At 48.2% G+C, this 15682-nt stretch overlaps 1 protein-coding gene across 1 annotated transcript in view; it reads left to right on the forward strand.

Moving 5' to 3' along the window:
• The first annotated feature begins 576 nt into the window (after positions 1–576).
• LOC134412328 (semaphorin-4A-like) overlaps positions 577–15682 on the forward strand; it is a 71994-nt gene continuing 56888 nt past the window's right edge. Inside the window, exons 1-2 of the mRNA XM_063146229.1 lie at positions 577–674; positions 10664–10816. Of these exons, the coding sequence (XP_063002299.1) occupies positions 577–674; positions 10664–10816 (251 nt within the window). The remainder of the gene's footprint in view (positions 675–10663; positions 10817–15682) is intronic.

Raw genomic sequence — 15682 nt, forward strand, 5'->3', positions numbered from 1 at the left:
GTTTCACAGGATGGCGGAGTTCGGACGACACGCGAATCAACGGCTGTTTAAAAAACAAAACAAAACACCCTCTAGTTGATTAGCGGGTCGTCCGAACTCAACCATAGTGTGAGACCGCGCGCGCGCGCGAGAGAGAGAGAGAGAGAGAGAGGCGCAGACAGACGGAGGGTGGGTGCGTGGGTGGGTGTGCGTGGAGTGCTGCTGCCCCCCCCCCCTTGGAGCAGAGGCAGCATCTGGGTCTGTTTTGCAAATCCAGCAGACGGACAAGCATTGCACAACCACATCTCGTGGGAGGAAGGGAGTTGTGAAGGGGAGACTCATCCAGGGCAGGTCAGCGCAGGGGCATGGCGAGGTCCTTAAAGGACTCCGCGGCCCACGCCCAGAGGCTACAAAATTGCCTTAAAATGGGACACAGTCATTGTATTGCCTGCCTTTCGGAGAAATCCGTTAAGCTCGCTGTCAGGGCTTACCCTGAACTGTGAGGTGCCAGCAAGATGTTCTTGGGCCTCTTAAACTACGTGTGGGCAGGAACTGCTGCTTTATATCCAGCAGCCACAGGTCAACACAAGTCCGACTATGTTGGTGCGGCCACAAGGGAAGCGCAGGAAATGCCGTGTGCGCACCGCAGGGCGAGTGACTGCCGCAAAGCCCCCACGGGTCAACCGAGCTTTGGGGTAAAGTCTCCCAGCCCTAAATGGATGCTCTAAGCATGGCTGCAAACAGGGCATTAGTGTGGACGGTCAGGTGCAGCCTCCGCCTGCTTCAGTGGTGCGCGAAAGCATGTCCTGGAGGCTGGAAGTGTGTGATGAAATCCGAATGAAGAAACCCAAGAAGGAGAGAACTGAGCAGAGGTTTTGGCACCAGCGAGTCTGTTTAGGGCCTTGCTTTACTCAGACAAATAGGATTTCTGCTCTCACCACAACCCCCCAATTAATTCCTGGAGCAGAAGGACTGGGGCATGGACACTACAGGACACATGTTCAGAATGTATCCCTGTTAAGTCCAGCTCAGATTCATGCATCTGCATACTCCTTGCAAGGCCTGAGACCATCTAGCAGCTCATGTCTGGCAAGGGCTTCCATTATTCCCTAGTAAAGAAGCTCAGCCAACCTTTGATTACATTATACATCTTATGCAACATGAAAGCAAACTTGGTACATGTGTGCCTTGATCACGAAGTTTTCGGAGTGGCGAGTCGTCTTAGAAAAGTCTACACAGCTTTTGTTGGTGCAAAGAGGGTCCTTTCATTGTAGGGCCCAGCATGAAGTCCAAGCTCCTTAGCGCAAGAGCTCAAGGTATGTTAAGCCTTGGAGAGCCCCGTGGGAAGCAGGCGATGTGGGGCAGGGCGGCTTGTGCCTTCAGCCACTTACGGATGAGCAGCTGGTGCCACTGCTGGAGCTAGTCCACCTTTAGTGGGCCAAGCCAAGAGGCGGAGTGAAGCCCCCTTCCACCCCCTTAATCAATGGTAGGAGGAACGGCCTGCTCTTCATTCCCCCTTCTGTACCTTTAAAAACAGCTGCACAGCAGGCACAAATTCCACAGGTGCAGTTCCTCCTCCCCTTCCCATCATGCAGATGGAGTGATGGGGCGAGATGGGAAAGGCTCAGGAGCGGGTCGAGGCGGGGGTGCTGCTAACCCCAGCAGAAGGGAGGTGCCGAGCGGTGGTGGGGACCCGGGTGGTGCTGGTGCTGGTGAGGAGGCACTAAAGGAGGGTACCGAAGCGGCAGGATGGTCAAAGCCCAGCACATGCCCCTGACCCAGGGATCGCCGCGTTTTCCCTTCAGCCCAGTCAGTCCTGGGCATTTTCCTGTCAAAGCTGAAGATTGGTTTGTTCCAGTGTTGTCGCCTGGAGATGCTGTCTCTGGCTTCATTTCCGCATCGGTGTAAGAAGCTTCTTCCTAGACTGGTTTGCAGGAGAGAGAGAGAGAGAGAGAGAGAGAGGCTTTGATTGGTTTGCAGGAGAAATTCATATTTTGACCACTTTCATCGTTTTCATCAACTACCTGAAAACTGATCAGATATTACAAACTTACGAAGGCCTGTTGCTAAGGGGGAGTTGTAATTGATTGAGTGCTGGTTTTATTTTATTTTATTTGTATTTTTTATTGAGTTTTTATGGATTAAGTTTTTACGTTAATTAAGAATTTGTTTGTAATCTGTATTTCAGTATTGTGAGCCGCCTTGGGCACCATTTTTGGTGAAAAGGGCCGGACGCACAATGAAAACAATGAAAACCTAAGCAGGGATCACAGCTGATGCCCCAAGCACGAAACCCCGTAGCTGTTGTTGCCCCCTGAAGATCCAGGGAGAGTGTAAGATCAAAAGCACCCCTGAACTCTGGGCCTGATCCTTTAGGGGAAGCGCAGCCCCCTCCAGAACAGGTTGAACCCCAATCCCCGAGGCAGGCTTGCTGCTGAGAACACCCCCCTTACGTCTCTGGGTTTGTCCTGGGCCTGTTCACTTTCGTCCAGCCCGTTTTCGAACTCTGGCAACGTTCAGGGGCTTCAACTGCTTCCTTGGTATTAGGTGGCAGACAGCAGTCGAGTTGGGTGTCATCAGCGCCCTGGTGGCACCTTCTCCAAAGCACCCTCTCCCACCAATTTCATGTAAATATTAAATAACATAGGCGTAGGGTGACCCTATGGAAAGGAGGACAGGGCTCCTGTTTCTTCAACAGTTGAGATGAAGAGGGGATTTCAGCAGGTGTCATTGGTATGCCTGCAGCACCTGGTGAAATACCCTCTTCTTCATCACAACAGTTGAAGCTGCAGGAGCCCTGCCCTCCTTTGTATCTGGTCACTCTAGTGTAGATCCTGCAGCTTAAGCACCTGATAATGACTAAAGGTTCAAGGGTCCACATGCAGAGTTGACTGAAGAAGTACTGAAACGTTTATCACAGTCTGGAGTTGGTGTCTTCTTATTCTGTGCATTGGCTTGTTCTTATATGACAAATATGTCTGTATGGATTTCAGTTATAACAATCTGTATAATGTTTAATGTATTAACACAGATTAGCAATGGCGTGTTATGTAATACATTATCTGACTAATACAGTTATGATTTGCACAGCTTTGTCTGTAGCATGTATCACTTTTCAAAGGTCCCTTGGGTTTCGCTTATTACATTTTTATACCGCCCAATAGCCGAAGCTCTCTGGGCGGTTCACAAAAATTCAAACCATAATAAAACATTTTATACAGTTAGGGCTCCTCTCTTGTTTTGTACAGGTACTCCATTGTACCTGGTCACTCTAGTATAGGTCCTGCAGCTTTAACTGTTGAGATGAAGAGGGGATTTCACCAGGTGCTGCATGCATACAAAGGACACCTGCTAAAATTCCCTTTTCTATACAATTGTTAAAGATACAGAAGCCTTGTCAATCAATCAATCCTTTATTTACAGTCAATAGACCAGAAAAAGAAAGGTACAGTTATTCCAAGCAAAAGGTCAATAAGATAACCTAAGCATATAAAACATATCATTAGTAATACATTTAATACATAAAAATCAAGGGTAAAAAGGAGTAAGATCAGAGCAAGGATGGGACATGTGTTAACATTAGATCTTGAACAGAATGTAGGAGGAAAATTCAAGCAATCCTATGTGGTCTCATGAGAATGGCAGGATTCAGAAACTTGGCAACCTGTATAGTGATTGATTGATTTTGGCCCTGGAGGAGGCTCACCATCAGCGTCTCTGGGGAGCGGCCAGGCAAAGCCTGTATAAGAGGGTGTATCAGCTCTTTTCTGATATCATCATAGAAGCTACAAAAAACAGGACGTGGGTAATGGTTTCTACTTCAGTTTCATTACAAGGGCAGCATCTTTTGCATAAAGGATTTTTTTTTATATCTGCCTTCCATCAACCTGGAAGGAAGGGCAGAAGCCTTGTCCTCCTTTCCATTTGGTAACTCTACCATAGGGAAGAAGACAGAACTCTGAGGGGCACCATAAACCAATGGCCATGGGGAGAAGCAGTCATCCCCCAGCACCACCAGGGCCATTGCAAAGCAGCACCTGCAAAGCCCAGGCCCACCAGGCAGTCCAGAAGGACACCGTGGCCGATGGTACCGAAAGCCACCCAGAAGTCCAGGAGAAATAAAAGGCCCCTGCCCCTGCCGTCAGTTCCTGGTGTAGGTCTGCAAACCAGCCTCAGTCCCATATCCCAACCAAAAGCCCAATTGAACTGGATCAAGATAATCATTATCATCCAGATGCACTTGGCGTTGCAACAACAACACCTTCGCCAAGAATGGTACATTCGAAGCTGGCTTATAGTTAAACGGTCCTCCTAGCGCAAAAGAAACTTTCTTTAGTGAAGGTCTTTGCATATGATTGCTTGTTTCATTTATTGCCTCTTTTAACCAAGAGGAGGCCTGTGCCTCCAATGACAGTGCTGGATCTAAGAGCAGCCCCAAACTACAAACCTGAACTTTAGGGGGAGTGCGAGCCCCTCCAGAGGAGGTTGAGCATCACCTAGCCAGGAAGATGAGCCACCCACTATCATGGCCTCCGTCTTGTCTGGACTGAGTCTCAGTTTATTGGTCCGCATCCAGTCCATCACCACAGTCAGGCACTGGTTCAGAGCACCCACTGCCTCACCTGGATTTGTTGGAAAGCAGAGATCGGGCTGAGTGCCATCCGCATATTGGTGACACACTTCAGTCCATGTCTCTGGATACCCTCCCCAGTGGTTTCATGTAGATGTTGAACAGTAGGGGGAGGTAAAACAGAGCCTGTGGCACCCCACGGCATAATTGTCAAGGAACAGAGTACTATTCTCCCAGCGCGACCTCTGGCATCGGCCATCCAAGAAGAAGCGAAATCACCACAGTGCAGCACCTCCAACTCCCAGCCCAGACAACCTATCCAGGGGGTGTCCATGCACCCTCTTCACCCATCATAGAATCATAGAATAGTAGAGTTGGAAGGGGCCTAAAAGGCCATCGAGTCCAGCCCCCTGCTCAATGCAGGAATCATAGCTGCACAGCCACCAACTTGCAGCCACGATGGCTTTTCTCCCTGTAATTGCACGTTTTGAAAGTGTTGATTTACCGCAACTTTTCCATGTTGTTTCTTCAAGTATCAGTGGTGGCCTTGGTTTGGGTTATGCAAGTGGACGTAGCTTTGGGCAGATCGGGTAAGCGCGGGAACGCAGGGCAGGGCAGGGGGCAGGCTGAGCAAGCTCCCAGGTATCAGTGCAGTGTCATACAAACACCCACACACACACACACACACGGAGAAGGACACCATGCGCGATGGTGTCAAAAGCCTCCAAGAGAATCAACAGGGTCGCACTCCACTTCCCCTACCTCAGCAAAGGTGATGCCCACAGGGCAACCAAGGCCGTTTCCTTTCCAAAACTGGGCTTGAAGCCTGATTGAAACAGGATTAAATCATCTGTTTAATTCAAGGCTGCCTGGACTTGGCCGGCAACCACCCGCTCAAGCTTCTTGCCCAGTTCTCCTTGCCTTTAAGGTTCTCCTTGCTGAGAACTATAAGCCGCCGGCTTATAGTTCTCAGCATCTTCTGGTTCCATGTTAGGCTTTTTCAGGAGTGGCCGAATAACTGCCTCGATTTAAGCAGCTGGCATCACTCGTTTTCTCGAGGAGCTGACATCCTCCTGGACGAGCTGGGCATCCCTTCCCTATGAGATGTAAAAAGCAAGGGTCAAGCACACAGGTGGGCGACCGCACTCGGCCAGGCACCTTGTCCCCATTCTCAGGCTCAAGAGCTTCATGAACTATAGGTGCATCAGGCACTAGTGGCTCGCAAGTTACCCTCGGGATCCTTCTGCTCCTGGCTGCCCTGTGCAGCCTTTCAGGACATCTATTAGACATGCAAGGAACTACTAAAGGTGGTGCTTGCAAAATGGCTCATGAATGCCTTCGTGGCTGAGTGTTTCAGTAACAGCGCAGTGATCTCTGGGATGGGGATGGGAGCGCTGCATGCAAGCAAGTCCCTGCTTCAGCTGCGAAATGTGAGGGGTTACAGAGGTGCCATCTTCTCTCCAAGCCGGCCTTGGCTGCATCCTGCCAGGCTCCCCACAACCCTTCGCTCCTAGGGCATGTCTACACCAGCCCTATATTCCGGGATCATCCCAGGATTGTTCCTGTGCATCCAAATGCCACACGGGATCCCAGGAGCAGGCAAGGGATGATCCCTTCCTCTTTCTTGAATAACCCTTAGGTGTAGAAAGGGCCTTAGCCTCTTCCATCTGAGTCAGGCTATGATGAGCCTCAAGAGAGGCCCTAAGCAAAGCCCAGCCAGCTCTTCTGACCTTTGCTCATTCTCCTGTGAGGGAACGACACTCTGCATGTGCTCACTTGGACTGACAGATGTCTGAGGGGGGTGGCATAGAGACGGGGGCAGGAGTGGCCTCAAGTCACACAGAGAAGGTGGTGAGGGCTCCAAAGGACCATCTCTGGCTGCATGACTCTGGTAGTCTGCAACACACTTTAGCTTGCTTCTTATTGGTAACCCCATGTCTGGATTCCTTTGTTAAAATAATAATAATCCCTGCACATAAAAAACCAGCATGTCAGGTGAACAGTACTAGCTTTGCCTTTTCCCTGACATGCTAGTTGTCTATGTGCATGGGATGTATTTGTATGGAGGGAGCATACACATAATATTTCAGTCTGAAATGGTACAGGCAGGGATGAAGAGGGAAAATGCACTGTGAACTGGAGTCAAAAAGGGAGGTAAACTCCAGTGCTCAAAAGAAGAAAATGTATTGTGTTTTCCAGGTTTCGGAAATATCTCCTCCTTCAGGAGCTGGATGTAACCATTCAGTTTCTTGATTCCAAAACAGGCAATAATTCCTCCTCCTTTGAGTTGCTTGTATACACTGTTTTTCAAAGCATATTACTCTCATGATACAGGCCAGAGGCAAGCTGATCAAGTCCAATGAGAACTGGCATAAGAATTTGGGGTTCCGTTCATTTAAGCTTCTTTCCAATTCTCAGTTGATGCTTTATGTACTTTTTGATTTCTTCAAACTGGTCCTTCCTTTCTCCTTCCTTCCTTCCTTCCTTCCTTCCTTCCTTCCTTCCTTCCTCAAAAGGCCCACGAAACCTTTATTCTTCCAGATATACACCCACACCCACACCAGAAACCCCACCCACCCTCTCTTGAGCCAATGCTCGTGGTCCACATGCAAAGGAGTCGTGGCCTGACACGTCTGCAGTCAGGCCGTTGATGTGTGACCTCTTACTCTAAGGAGGATGGAGCGTGGCCACCACCTCATGACAATCCCAGTGATCAGGCGTCACATGATTAACTAAGCAGCTGGGCAAGGCAAGTGACAAACTCATGAGTTGAGGGACTGAAGAAAGAGGTTTCACCTAGGAGCCCCTTGGAGGAAAAGGGTTCCCCTCTCCAGGATTCTGGGGTATCCCCTCTTCCAGTGCTCCTTGGAGGGAACATAAAATAAGAAGCTTCCCCATGAAAAACGAAACACCAGTCCCTGCACATAGAAAATAGCTAGCATGTCAGGCTGGAGGGTCCTCTCTTAACCTTCATACTAACATACTAATTTTCTGTCTGCAAGGAACTCTACTGCACCCCTTTTGTACAGAGTAATTCCACGCTTGAGGTGCCACCAGCGATGTACTGAAGTCATTTGCCCGAGCGTCAGGGCGACTGACAGGACCTCCTTGCCCTGGGTAGGGAACGAGCGGCTGATGAGGCTTTCAGGGTTTATGATGGTTTGTGACAGGTCAGCACAGAGGAAGTCCGAGAACAGGGGAAACAACCAAGCCGAGGCTGAAGCCGGACACCGCTTTCCTTTCCTTGGATGGGGTTCCTATTTCACCGGCTTACAGGGTAGCAGTTCTTGGCAGGACCGTTTCCATTTCAAACTAGAAGCTGAAGATGGCGTTTCAGCCGGCTGAAGAGCCTTGGTTGAAGCTCAGCGTGTTTTATGAGCTGAGCCTCTGCCGTCAGAAGGAAGCTCCACTGAGCTCACTGGAGAGGACTCCCAGGTGACGGTGCACAGGACTGCAGTCATGTGGACTCTAATAAATTGTGCATGTGTGCCACATGTGTGCATGTGGGCCATATGTGTGCACACACAATCACACACAGTCAAAATGAGCGCCTGCTCTTCAAAATTTACCACTGCACCACTGGTTGCCACAACCCGCTCCGTATCCAAATGTACATCCATAATTTGAGCATGAAAATAACCAAGGCAACTTCCACGGTGTGTTTTTTATCTTGTACGTGGCTTTAAGAGGGTGCCGTCTGCAAAGGCCACCTAGAAATGGTTTTAGACAGGTGGGTAATCGTTTCTTTAAGGAGGGATGAACGTGGTGCAGCCCACAATCAGGTTTTGCAGGGGTCTTTAGGCCTATAAAATCTGTTCGTTGATAAGACCATGGGCATCGCTGCCTCTTTCCTATCGCTTCCCATACTAATCATAATATTTATTATTTCCAGCATACCCTTCTCCGAGAGAAACTGACCTTCTAGGGCTTAATTTTCATTCAGGTGGCCTGTATGAATCCCATCTGCAGGTGAAGGACTCACGTTAATTGAATGCTCTTCTAAACACACACACACACACACACACACACACACACACACACACACGTACGTGTACAGATGGACAGTATGTCAGGGGAAAGGCTAGACTGCACCCTTTTGCCCTGATATCCTAGTAATTTTTTGTGTGAGACAGACATTCCACTTTGTAACCTGCATCCCTCCCTGCTGGGGTCTGTAATGACCAGCTGAGACGCAGGTCAATCACATCGTGAGAACTGGACCTGGAGAAATATGTTTGGCTTGCATTTTAATATGAGCCTACCTAATCTATATCTCCCATACCAATATATTGATAATCGGGACCAGAAGGTTCGAGCATATAAGACTGGCTCTGGTCCGCTTGCAGTGGCTGCCTGTATGTTTCTGAGGCCAATTAAGGGTGCTGGTTTTAACCTATAAAGCCTTACATGGCTTGGGACCACAATACCTGATGGAACGCCTCTCCTGACATGAACCTGCCCATACACTGCGCTCAGCATTGAAGGTCCTCCTCCAGGTGCCTACTCCGAGGGAAGCTCAGAGAATGGCAACAAGGGAGAGGGCCTTTCTGTGGTGGCCCCCCAACTGTGGAACAATCTCCCTGATGAAGCCCACCTGGTGCTGACGTCATCTTTTCGGTGCCAGGTCAAGACTTTTCTCTTCTCCCAGACATTTAGCAATATGTAATGAGTCTGGGTCTGTTTTTTGGCTCATCGTTTGTCAAATTGCATGTATGTGCATTTTGCATGTTCTTGTGGTTTTTAATTTTTGTATATTGTTTTTAAGTGTTTTTATCTTATGTGAACCACCCACAGAGCTTCGGCTATGGGGCGGTATACAAATGCAAATAATAATAATAATAATAATAATAATAATAATAATAATAATAATAATATAATAACAACAACCAAAAGACAGTTATCCTTCAATATTTGCACTTCTCAACTTTTTTTGCAATGAGCTTCTCTGATAAAAACTGTCTATAAAAATTGTGTATACTAGGGGAAAATACACATAAAAATGTGTGTATTCGTAAAAATAACATATAAAAATCATGATACTGGGGGAAATCACTTGGCCAAAAAAATGTGTATTAGGCAAATTTTACATTCAGAAATGTGTATCCCAATGTTTGTGTGGACTTTTTTAAAAAATACAAAGTGGAGCAGAAAGAGCCCAAAACTTCAAATGGGGAAACTGAGAAAAACCAAAATTGACAGATTTGCCCCTGTTTGCACATAACAGCAGCAAATAGTTGGTTAATTAAACCCATGATTTGTAGTGGTGTGTGCCTGGTGCATGCTGGTGCCATTCTGCATGTACATCCTCCAATCGGAGGTTGCTCTGCGACATCCAAATCCAGATGCTATGGGTTAAGTGTGGCTTGAACAGCCCAAAGTTAACCTAATGACTAACCTAATGACTAGGTTAGGTCTGGGTTGCTTAACCCATGATTAACTCATCATGTCCGAGTTCGGATGTCACAGAGCAAACTCCGATCAGAGACCTGCTGCCATATTCAGAATGTGACACGCCACCCTGGCTAATCATGAGAACCAGGTCAGTATCTCTCCATCTATGGAGTGTGCGTGTGTGTTGTTGTGTGGTCTTTGTGTTAGATTATCGCAGTTAGATTTCAATTAGATTTTATTGATGTTCATTTTTTTATTGATTTGTAAGCTGCCACAAGCAGGCTAAAAATAATATAAGGCAAAGAGGCAAGCTAAAAATAATATAAATTAAATACATATGCACAATTGAAGTAATAATGTTGCACGCTGCAGACCTTGAAGGTCCCCACCCCACCCCTCCAATAAAAGCAAACCCCTCCCCTCCCGTCTCAAAGAGTCTGCGTCCGGTTCTGGGCTCTGGGCCGTCCACACTGTCATTCCTGTCGGGCACAGATTTGTGACTTGTGGAAACGCGCTCCCCCTCTTGTTGATGGAGCCTGATCAAAGGCAGCGGCTGGAGACGGATTATTATTTGCCTTGTCCCAGGCGTGTCGGAGGCCGGAACTGCTTGCAGGAGATGCTCTGATGCCTTGTTGGCCGCTACATGGGAACATCTGGCAGGCGGCAGGTCTTTGAGGGAGGGCGAAGAATGAACGTTCCTGCCTTTCTGTCTTTCCCTGGCAGCCCCACGATGAGCCTTGTGTGGGGGGAGAGTCCGCTCTCTGTCCTTCTGGCCGACCCCCACATCTGGAACTGGAAGTGGGAATCACTCACGGGTCTTTTCTGCACGGCTGACGGCGGAGCTCTCCAGAGCCGGAGTCTGGACCACCGCTGGAGGTAAGCCGTCGCTATGGCAACGCCGGGATGTTCACCGAGCAGCCCTCGCCGGCTGCTGTGACACAGGGCTGGGCTTCGACAGAGGGGTTTTCCTTGGCGAGGTTGGCTTCGCATCAGCCGCCACGGGGCACCACAAGTGACTAGAGCGTTGCTGGGGAGGGCCCAGTGCCATGCCTCCGACGCGATCAAGCCAAGAGAACGGAGATCTAGGCCAGGTAAAATTTCCCTTTTCGAAACCGGCTTTTCTTCCGGAATAATGAAGGGTGTGTGAGTGAGAGAGACTGTGAGTGTCTGCTCTGTTGGAAGCTTCCTTGTTGAAAACACCAAAATGAGAGAGAGGATGAAAGCGGTTCTTTTTTGTTTTGAAGGCTTCTCCAGACAGGAGCTCCTCCAGACATATCAACGCAGCAAAGACCCGTGGTACCTGAGGTTTTCCCATCCTCTCTGGAGCTTTGTAAATCGAGGAGCTGCTTCCATGCCTGTGCATTTACAAAGGTCTGATGAGCAGGAATTTAAATGCACGTGCTTTGCGTATAAGGAGTTTCCCAGCACGTTACGTTAAGTTTGGATCTCTGTACGAAATTAAGCGTTAGGAGATTTCGCCCTGAAGCACGCTCGCTGTGTGATATTTGGGATGCGTTCCCAGGGGAGCTGGCTGTGGGCTTCATCCTGGGCAGGCAGAGCTGGAATTCGGTGTGGGGGTGGGCAGTGGAGGTGGAGGAGGAGTGTATCAGGTTTAATTTGATAAGGGCCGGGGCTCCTGCAGCTGGCCAGAGACAGAAAAATGAAAGGCAGCCCTGAAATGTAGTCGTGGTTTCTGCTGCCTTCACAGGAAGAACCCAGCGCTCTAGCCCACAAAGTCTGGGCCAGACTGAGGTGGGTGATGGGTGGCCGTGGTGCTGCTGCTGGTGGTGGGGAGAATGCAGGGCTGAAGCCCCTTGCAGATTTCGATTTGACGTGCCAACACCCTCCACCCCTCTGATGGCAAAATGGGGCAAGAGACTGAAGGGCCTCGGCCATCCCTGCTGCCTGCCCTCTGCAAGCCCACCCCTGTGGGGTAGATGAGAGGCAGAATCCAAGCCAGGCGCAGCTGGGGTGGACAAGAGGCATCAGCAGGGGGTGGCTATGGGGTTTTGTGGGTGGGTGGAGGGAGAAACAAGAGTAAACCAGAAGATGCTGCTAATCAGGAAGGGAGGGGGGAAGGGAGGGGCACACAAAGTAACATCATCCCAGAATCCTCTGGGGCGTTTGTTTTCTTTGTGCACGGAATACACCTGGTCTCCTCCTCCTCCTCCTCTTCTGCTTCCCCAGAGGTCTCTGCTCATTGAGGCTTTGAGCTGGTTCATGCAGCAGCCTGCAACCAGCCCCCAGAAGCCTCCAGGTGACTGTAAGACCAGCTGTCAGAGTCGATTGCTGCAGGCACCTGCAGGGAGCCTCTTCCCAGGACTTCCTGGGCATGCCTCCTCTCTTGCAGGGAAAGCCAGACCTGGCCCCAGGTTGAGGAGGGATGGATAGAGACCGGAGGGCTGGGAAGTGGCAACGGCAGTTGTCAGAAGGGCTAGCTGCAACAGCCACTCGGGGCCTTCTGTTCATGCAGAGTAGGGCTCACAGGCTGCTGTGTGTGTGGGCAGTGGAAGTGGCCCTGCCGGCACGGGGCCTATCCAGACCTTGCCTCCGCTTCTGTCTCTGCTTTTTTTCCAGGGGTGGGTCCAGGAGAGCAATGGGGAGCGCTTGCAGCAAAGAATGCCTGTCTGTTATGGGTATTATATAGCATTATATTTAGGAGGATCTAACAAGTACCATGCATGTAGCACAGAGCCAGCACAGAAGGCTCTGCGTGCAAGTTATCAGTCTGGTGCAGCTCTTATGCCCATATTCTAGAGGGTGGGCTTCGGCACAGTGCCCCAAAGGTTGCCAGCTTTTATCGGCCTTGCTTCTGTGCCTTTAACAGCTGAAATTGCACGGCTGTCAGCAGGCAGAAATGCAGCAGGTGAAGCTTTTCCGAGCATGGAAATATGCACGAGGAAGAGCTTCACCTGCTGCATTTCTGCCTGCTGGCAGCTAACATAGGCAAAGGAAGAGAGTCGTTGAACGCTGGGGAGCCCAGGCAGACGGGAGCTTCCAAGTCCATGCTGTTAGTGGCTGCTTTACACCAACTGTCGAGCAGCTGCCATTTGAACCAGAACTTGTAAGAATAACTTGTAGGAATGTAAAAAATACACAAGATGAAAACTTTGAACCGCTGATCTCAGTTCGCCATGAGAAGCAAGCGGCCTTTGAATTTTGTTTCCTGCGGCAGGGACCCAGCACGGAACAATGGCCAAGCGGTTCAACGCTCTGTGCGGGGCCCCGTTCCTCGGCCAACGGCACACAGTGGAGTGTGAAAGGCAGGCTAACCTACTTTCCCTGCCTTGCTACAAGGAACGTTCTGTCTGAGTTCTGGGACATGTTCCTCTGCCCCCCTCCCATCCCCCACCTTTGAGCATCCTTCTATCCAGACAATGCGCTCAGCCATTCACATCCTTGATGAGGCCTCCGCAGAGGGAAGCTGAGAGCTGCTGTGGGCTTGGGCTACTGCCAAAACTCACGGTGTTTGGCCTTCATCTGACAAGGCGCACCAGGCAAAGGCCCCACTCTTTGTTTTTATGGTGAAGAGATGGAAGCCCTCTTGGAGATGGCGCAGGTGGGCGCAGGTGAGCGCCGCTTCTGAAACACTCCACATCCAAATTTCTCCCTGGATTTTAGAGTTCTGGATGACAGAATTGACACATAATTGACACGGTCTTTTATTGCCAAGTTTCGTACAGAGCACTGTGGCTGCAGAGTTTGTGGCAACTTTCAGTCCCTTTGCGTCTTTTCCAACCCTCTGAACGTGTGCATTGATAAAACAGTGCAGAACAACAACACATTGGTGGGTTTTTTGGTCATTATTACTTTTGGTTTCTACAAAGACAAAAAAACACATAAGGGAAGGTAAAAACAATACATCACAACACATACATCTAATAAAGACACATATACATAAGGCTATATTCCATTTGAAGCGTTCTTCATGTCAGACGGCAAGCATCAATTATTTCCAGTTAGCCAGCTTGGAAATTACATAAAAGCAAGAAAATGCATATAGAATAAGAGACACAGATTATATATAAAATCCAGCTACAAATAAGTCATCCTTTTGCAATTCTTGTATGTACTCTATCAAAACTTTCCAGTCCATTGTAAATTAAGTTATTGTTTTTTCTTTTACTAGCGCCGTTAATTTGGCCATCTCTGCCAATTCCAGCAGGTTGATAATCCATTCTTCCGTTGTTGGTACTTGAGTTTTCTTCCAGTATTGCGCATATAGTAATCTTGCCGCTGTTATCATATATTGAAATAACAATTCTTTCTCTTTTAATTGATCGTCCATAAGCCCAAGCAAAAACATTTCTGGTTTCATTTGTATCTTTATCTTTAATTTTTTTTTTTTTTGCATTAATGCATGTATTTTAACCCAGTAAGCTTTTGCTTTTTTACAAGACCACCACATGTGGTAAAAGGTTCCTTCTTAGAATAATAGAATCATAGAATCATAGAACAACAGAGTTGGAAGGGGCCTATAAGGCCATCGAGTCCAACCCCCTGCTCAATGCAGGAATCCACCCTAAAGCATCCCTGACAGATAGTTGTCCAGCTGCCTCTTGAAGGCCTCTAGTGTGGCAGAGACCACAACCTCCCTAGGTAACTGGTTCCATTGGCGTACTGCTCTAACAGTCAGGAAGTTTTTCCTGATGTCCATCCAGAATCTGGCTTCCTGTAACTTGAGCCCATTATTCCATGTCCTACACTCTGGGAGGATTGAGAAGAGATCCTGGCCCTCTTCTGTGTGACAACCTTTTAAGTATTTGAAGAGTGCTATCATGTCTCCCCTCAATCTTCTCTTCTCCAGGCTAAACATGCCCAGTCCTTTCAGTCTCTCTTCATAGGGCTTTGTTTCCAGACCCCTGATCATCCTGGTTGCCCTCCTCTGAACACGCTCCAGCTTGTCTGCGTCCTTCTTGAATTGTGGAGCCCAGAACTGGACACAATACTCTAGATGAGGCCTAACCAGGGCCGAATAGAGAGGAACCAGGACCTCACGCGATTTGGAAGCTATACTTCTATTAATGCAGCCCAAAATAGCATTTGCCTTTCTTGCAGCCACATTGCACTGTTGGCTTATATTCAGCTTGTGATCTACAACAATTCCAAGATCCTTCTCATTTGTAGTATTGCTGTTCTTCACATTTCCAACAGTCCCTTAAACATCCTCTGTACAGTTTCGCTAACTTTGAAGGAGACATGTACCATCTATATATCATCTTATAAAAGTTCTCCTTAAGTCTGGTACTTAACGTATATTTTAAACCCTTTGTCCACATGTTTTTCCATCATTCTACTGGAATCTTATAACCCACATTATTTTCCCATTTTACCATACAATCCTTCACTTGTACTTTCTCTGTCTCCAGCTTTAACAATAGTTTATATACCTTGTTAATAAGATGTTCATCATTAGTACATAATGCTTTTTCAAACACTGACTTTGACTCCTCTTAAACTTCTTAAACTTCTCCACAATCTGTAAGTACGAAAACCATTGGCATACATGTCCCTCTTTTAACAGCTTTTCCCTTGTTTTTAGTCTGAACTCTCCTTGAGACATCTCCAAGACATCCCTATATTTTAACCATTTATGTCCACTCGACAGTTCTCTTCTATAAAAAGTTTCTTGGGCCAAAGCCCACATTGGAATCTTCTGACATAATCTCGATTTATATTTCTTCTATACATTCAAAATTGTACGTCTAACAAAGTGACTATTAAAATCCACATTGACCTTAG

The sequence above is a fragment of the Elgaria multicarinata genome, chromosome 21 (assembly GCF_023053635.1).
Source record: "Elgaria multicarinata webbii isolate HBS135686 ecotype San Diego chromosome 21, rElgMul1.1.pri, whole genome shotgun sequence".
In the NCBI taxonomy this organism is placed as follows: domain Eukaryota; kingdom Metazoa; phylum Chordata; class Lepidosauria; order Squamata; family Anguidae; genus Elgaria; species Elgaria multicarinata.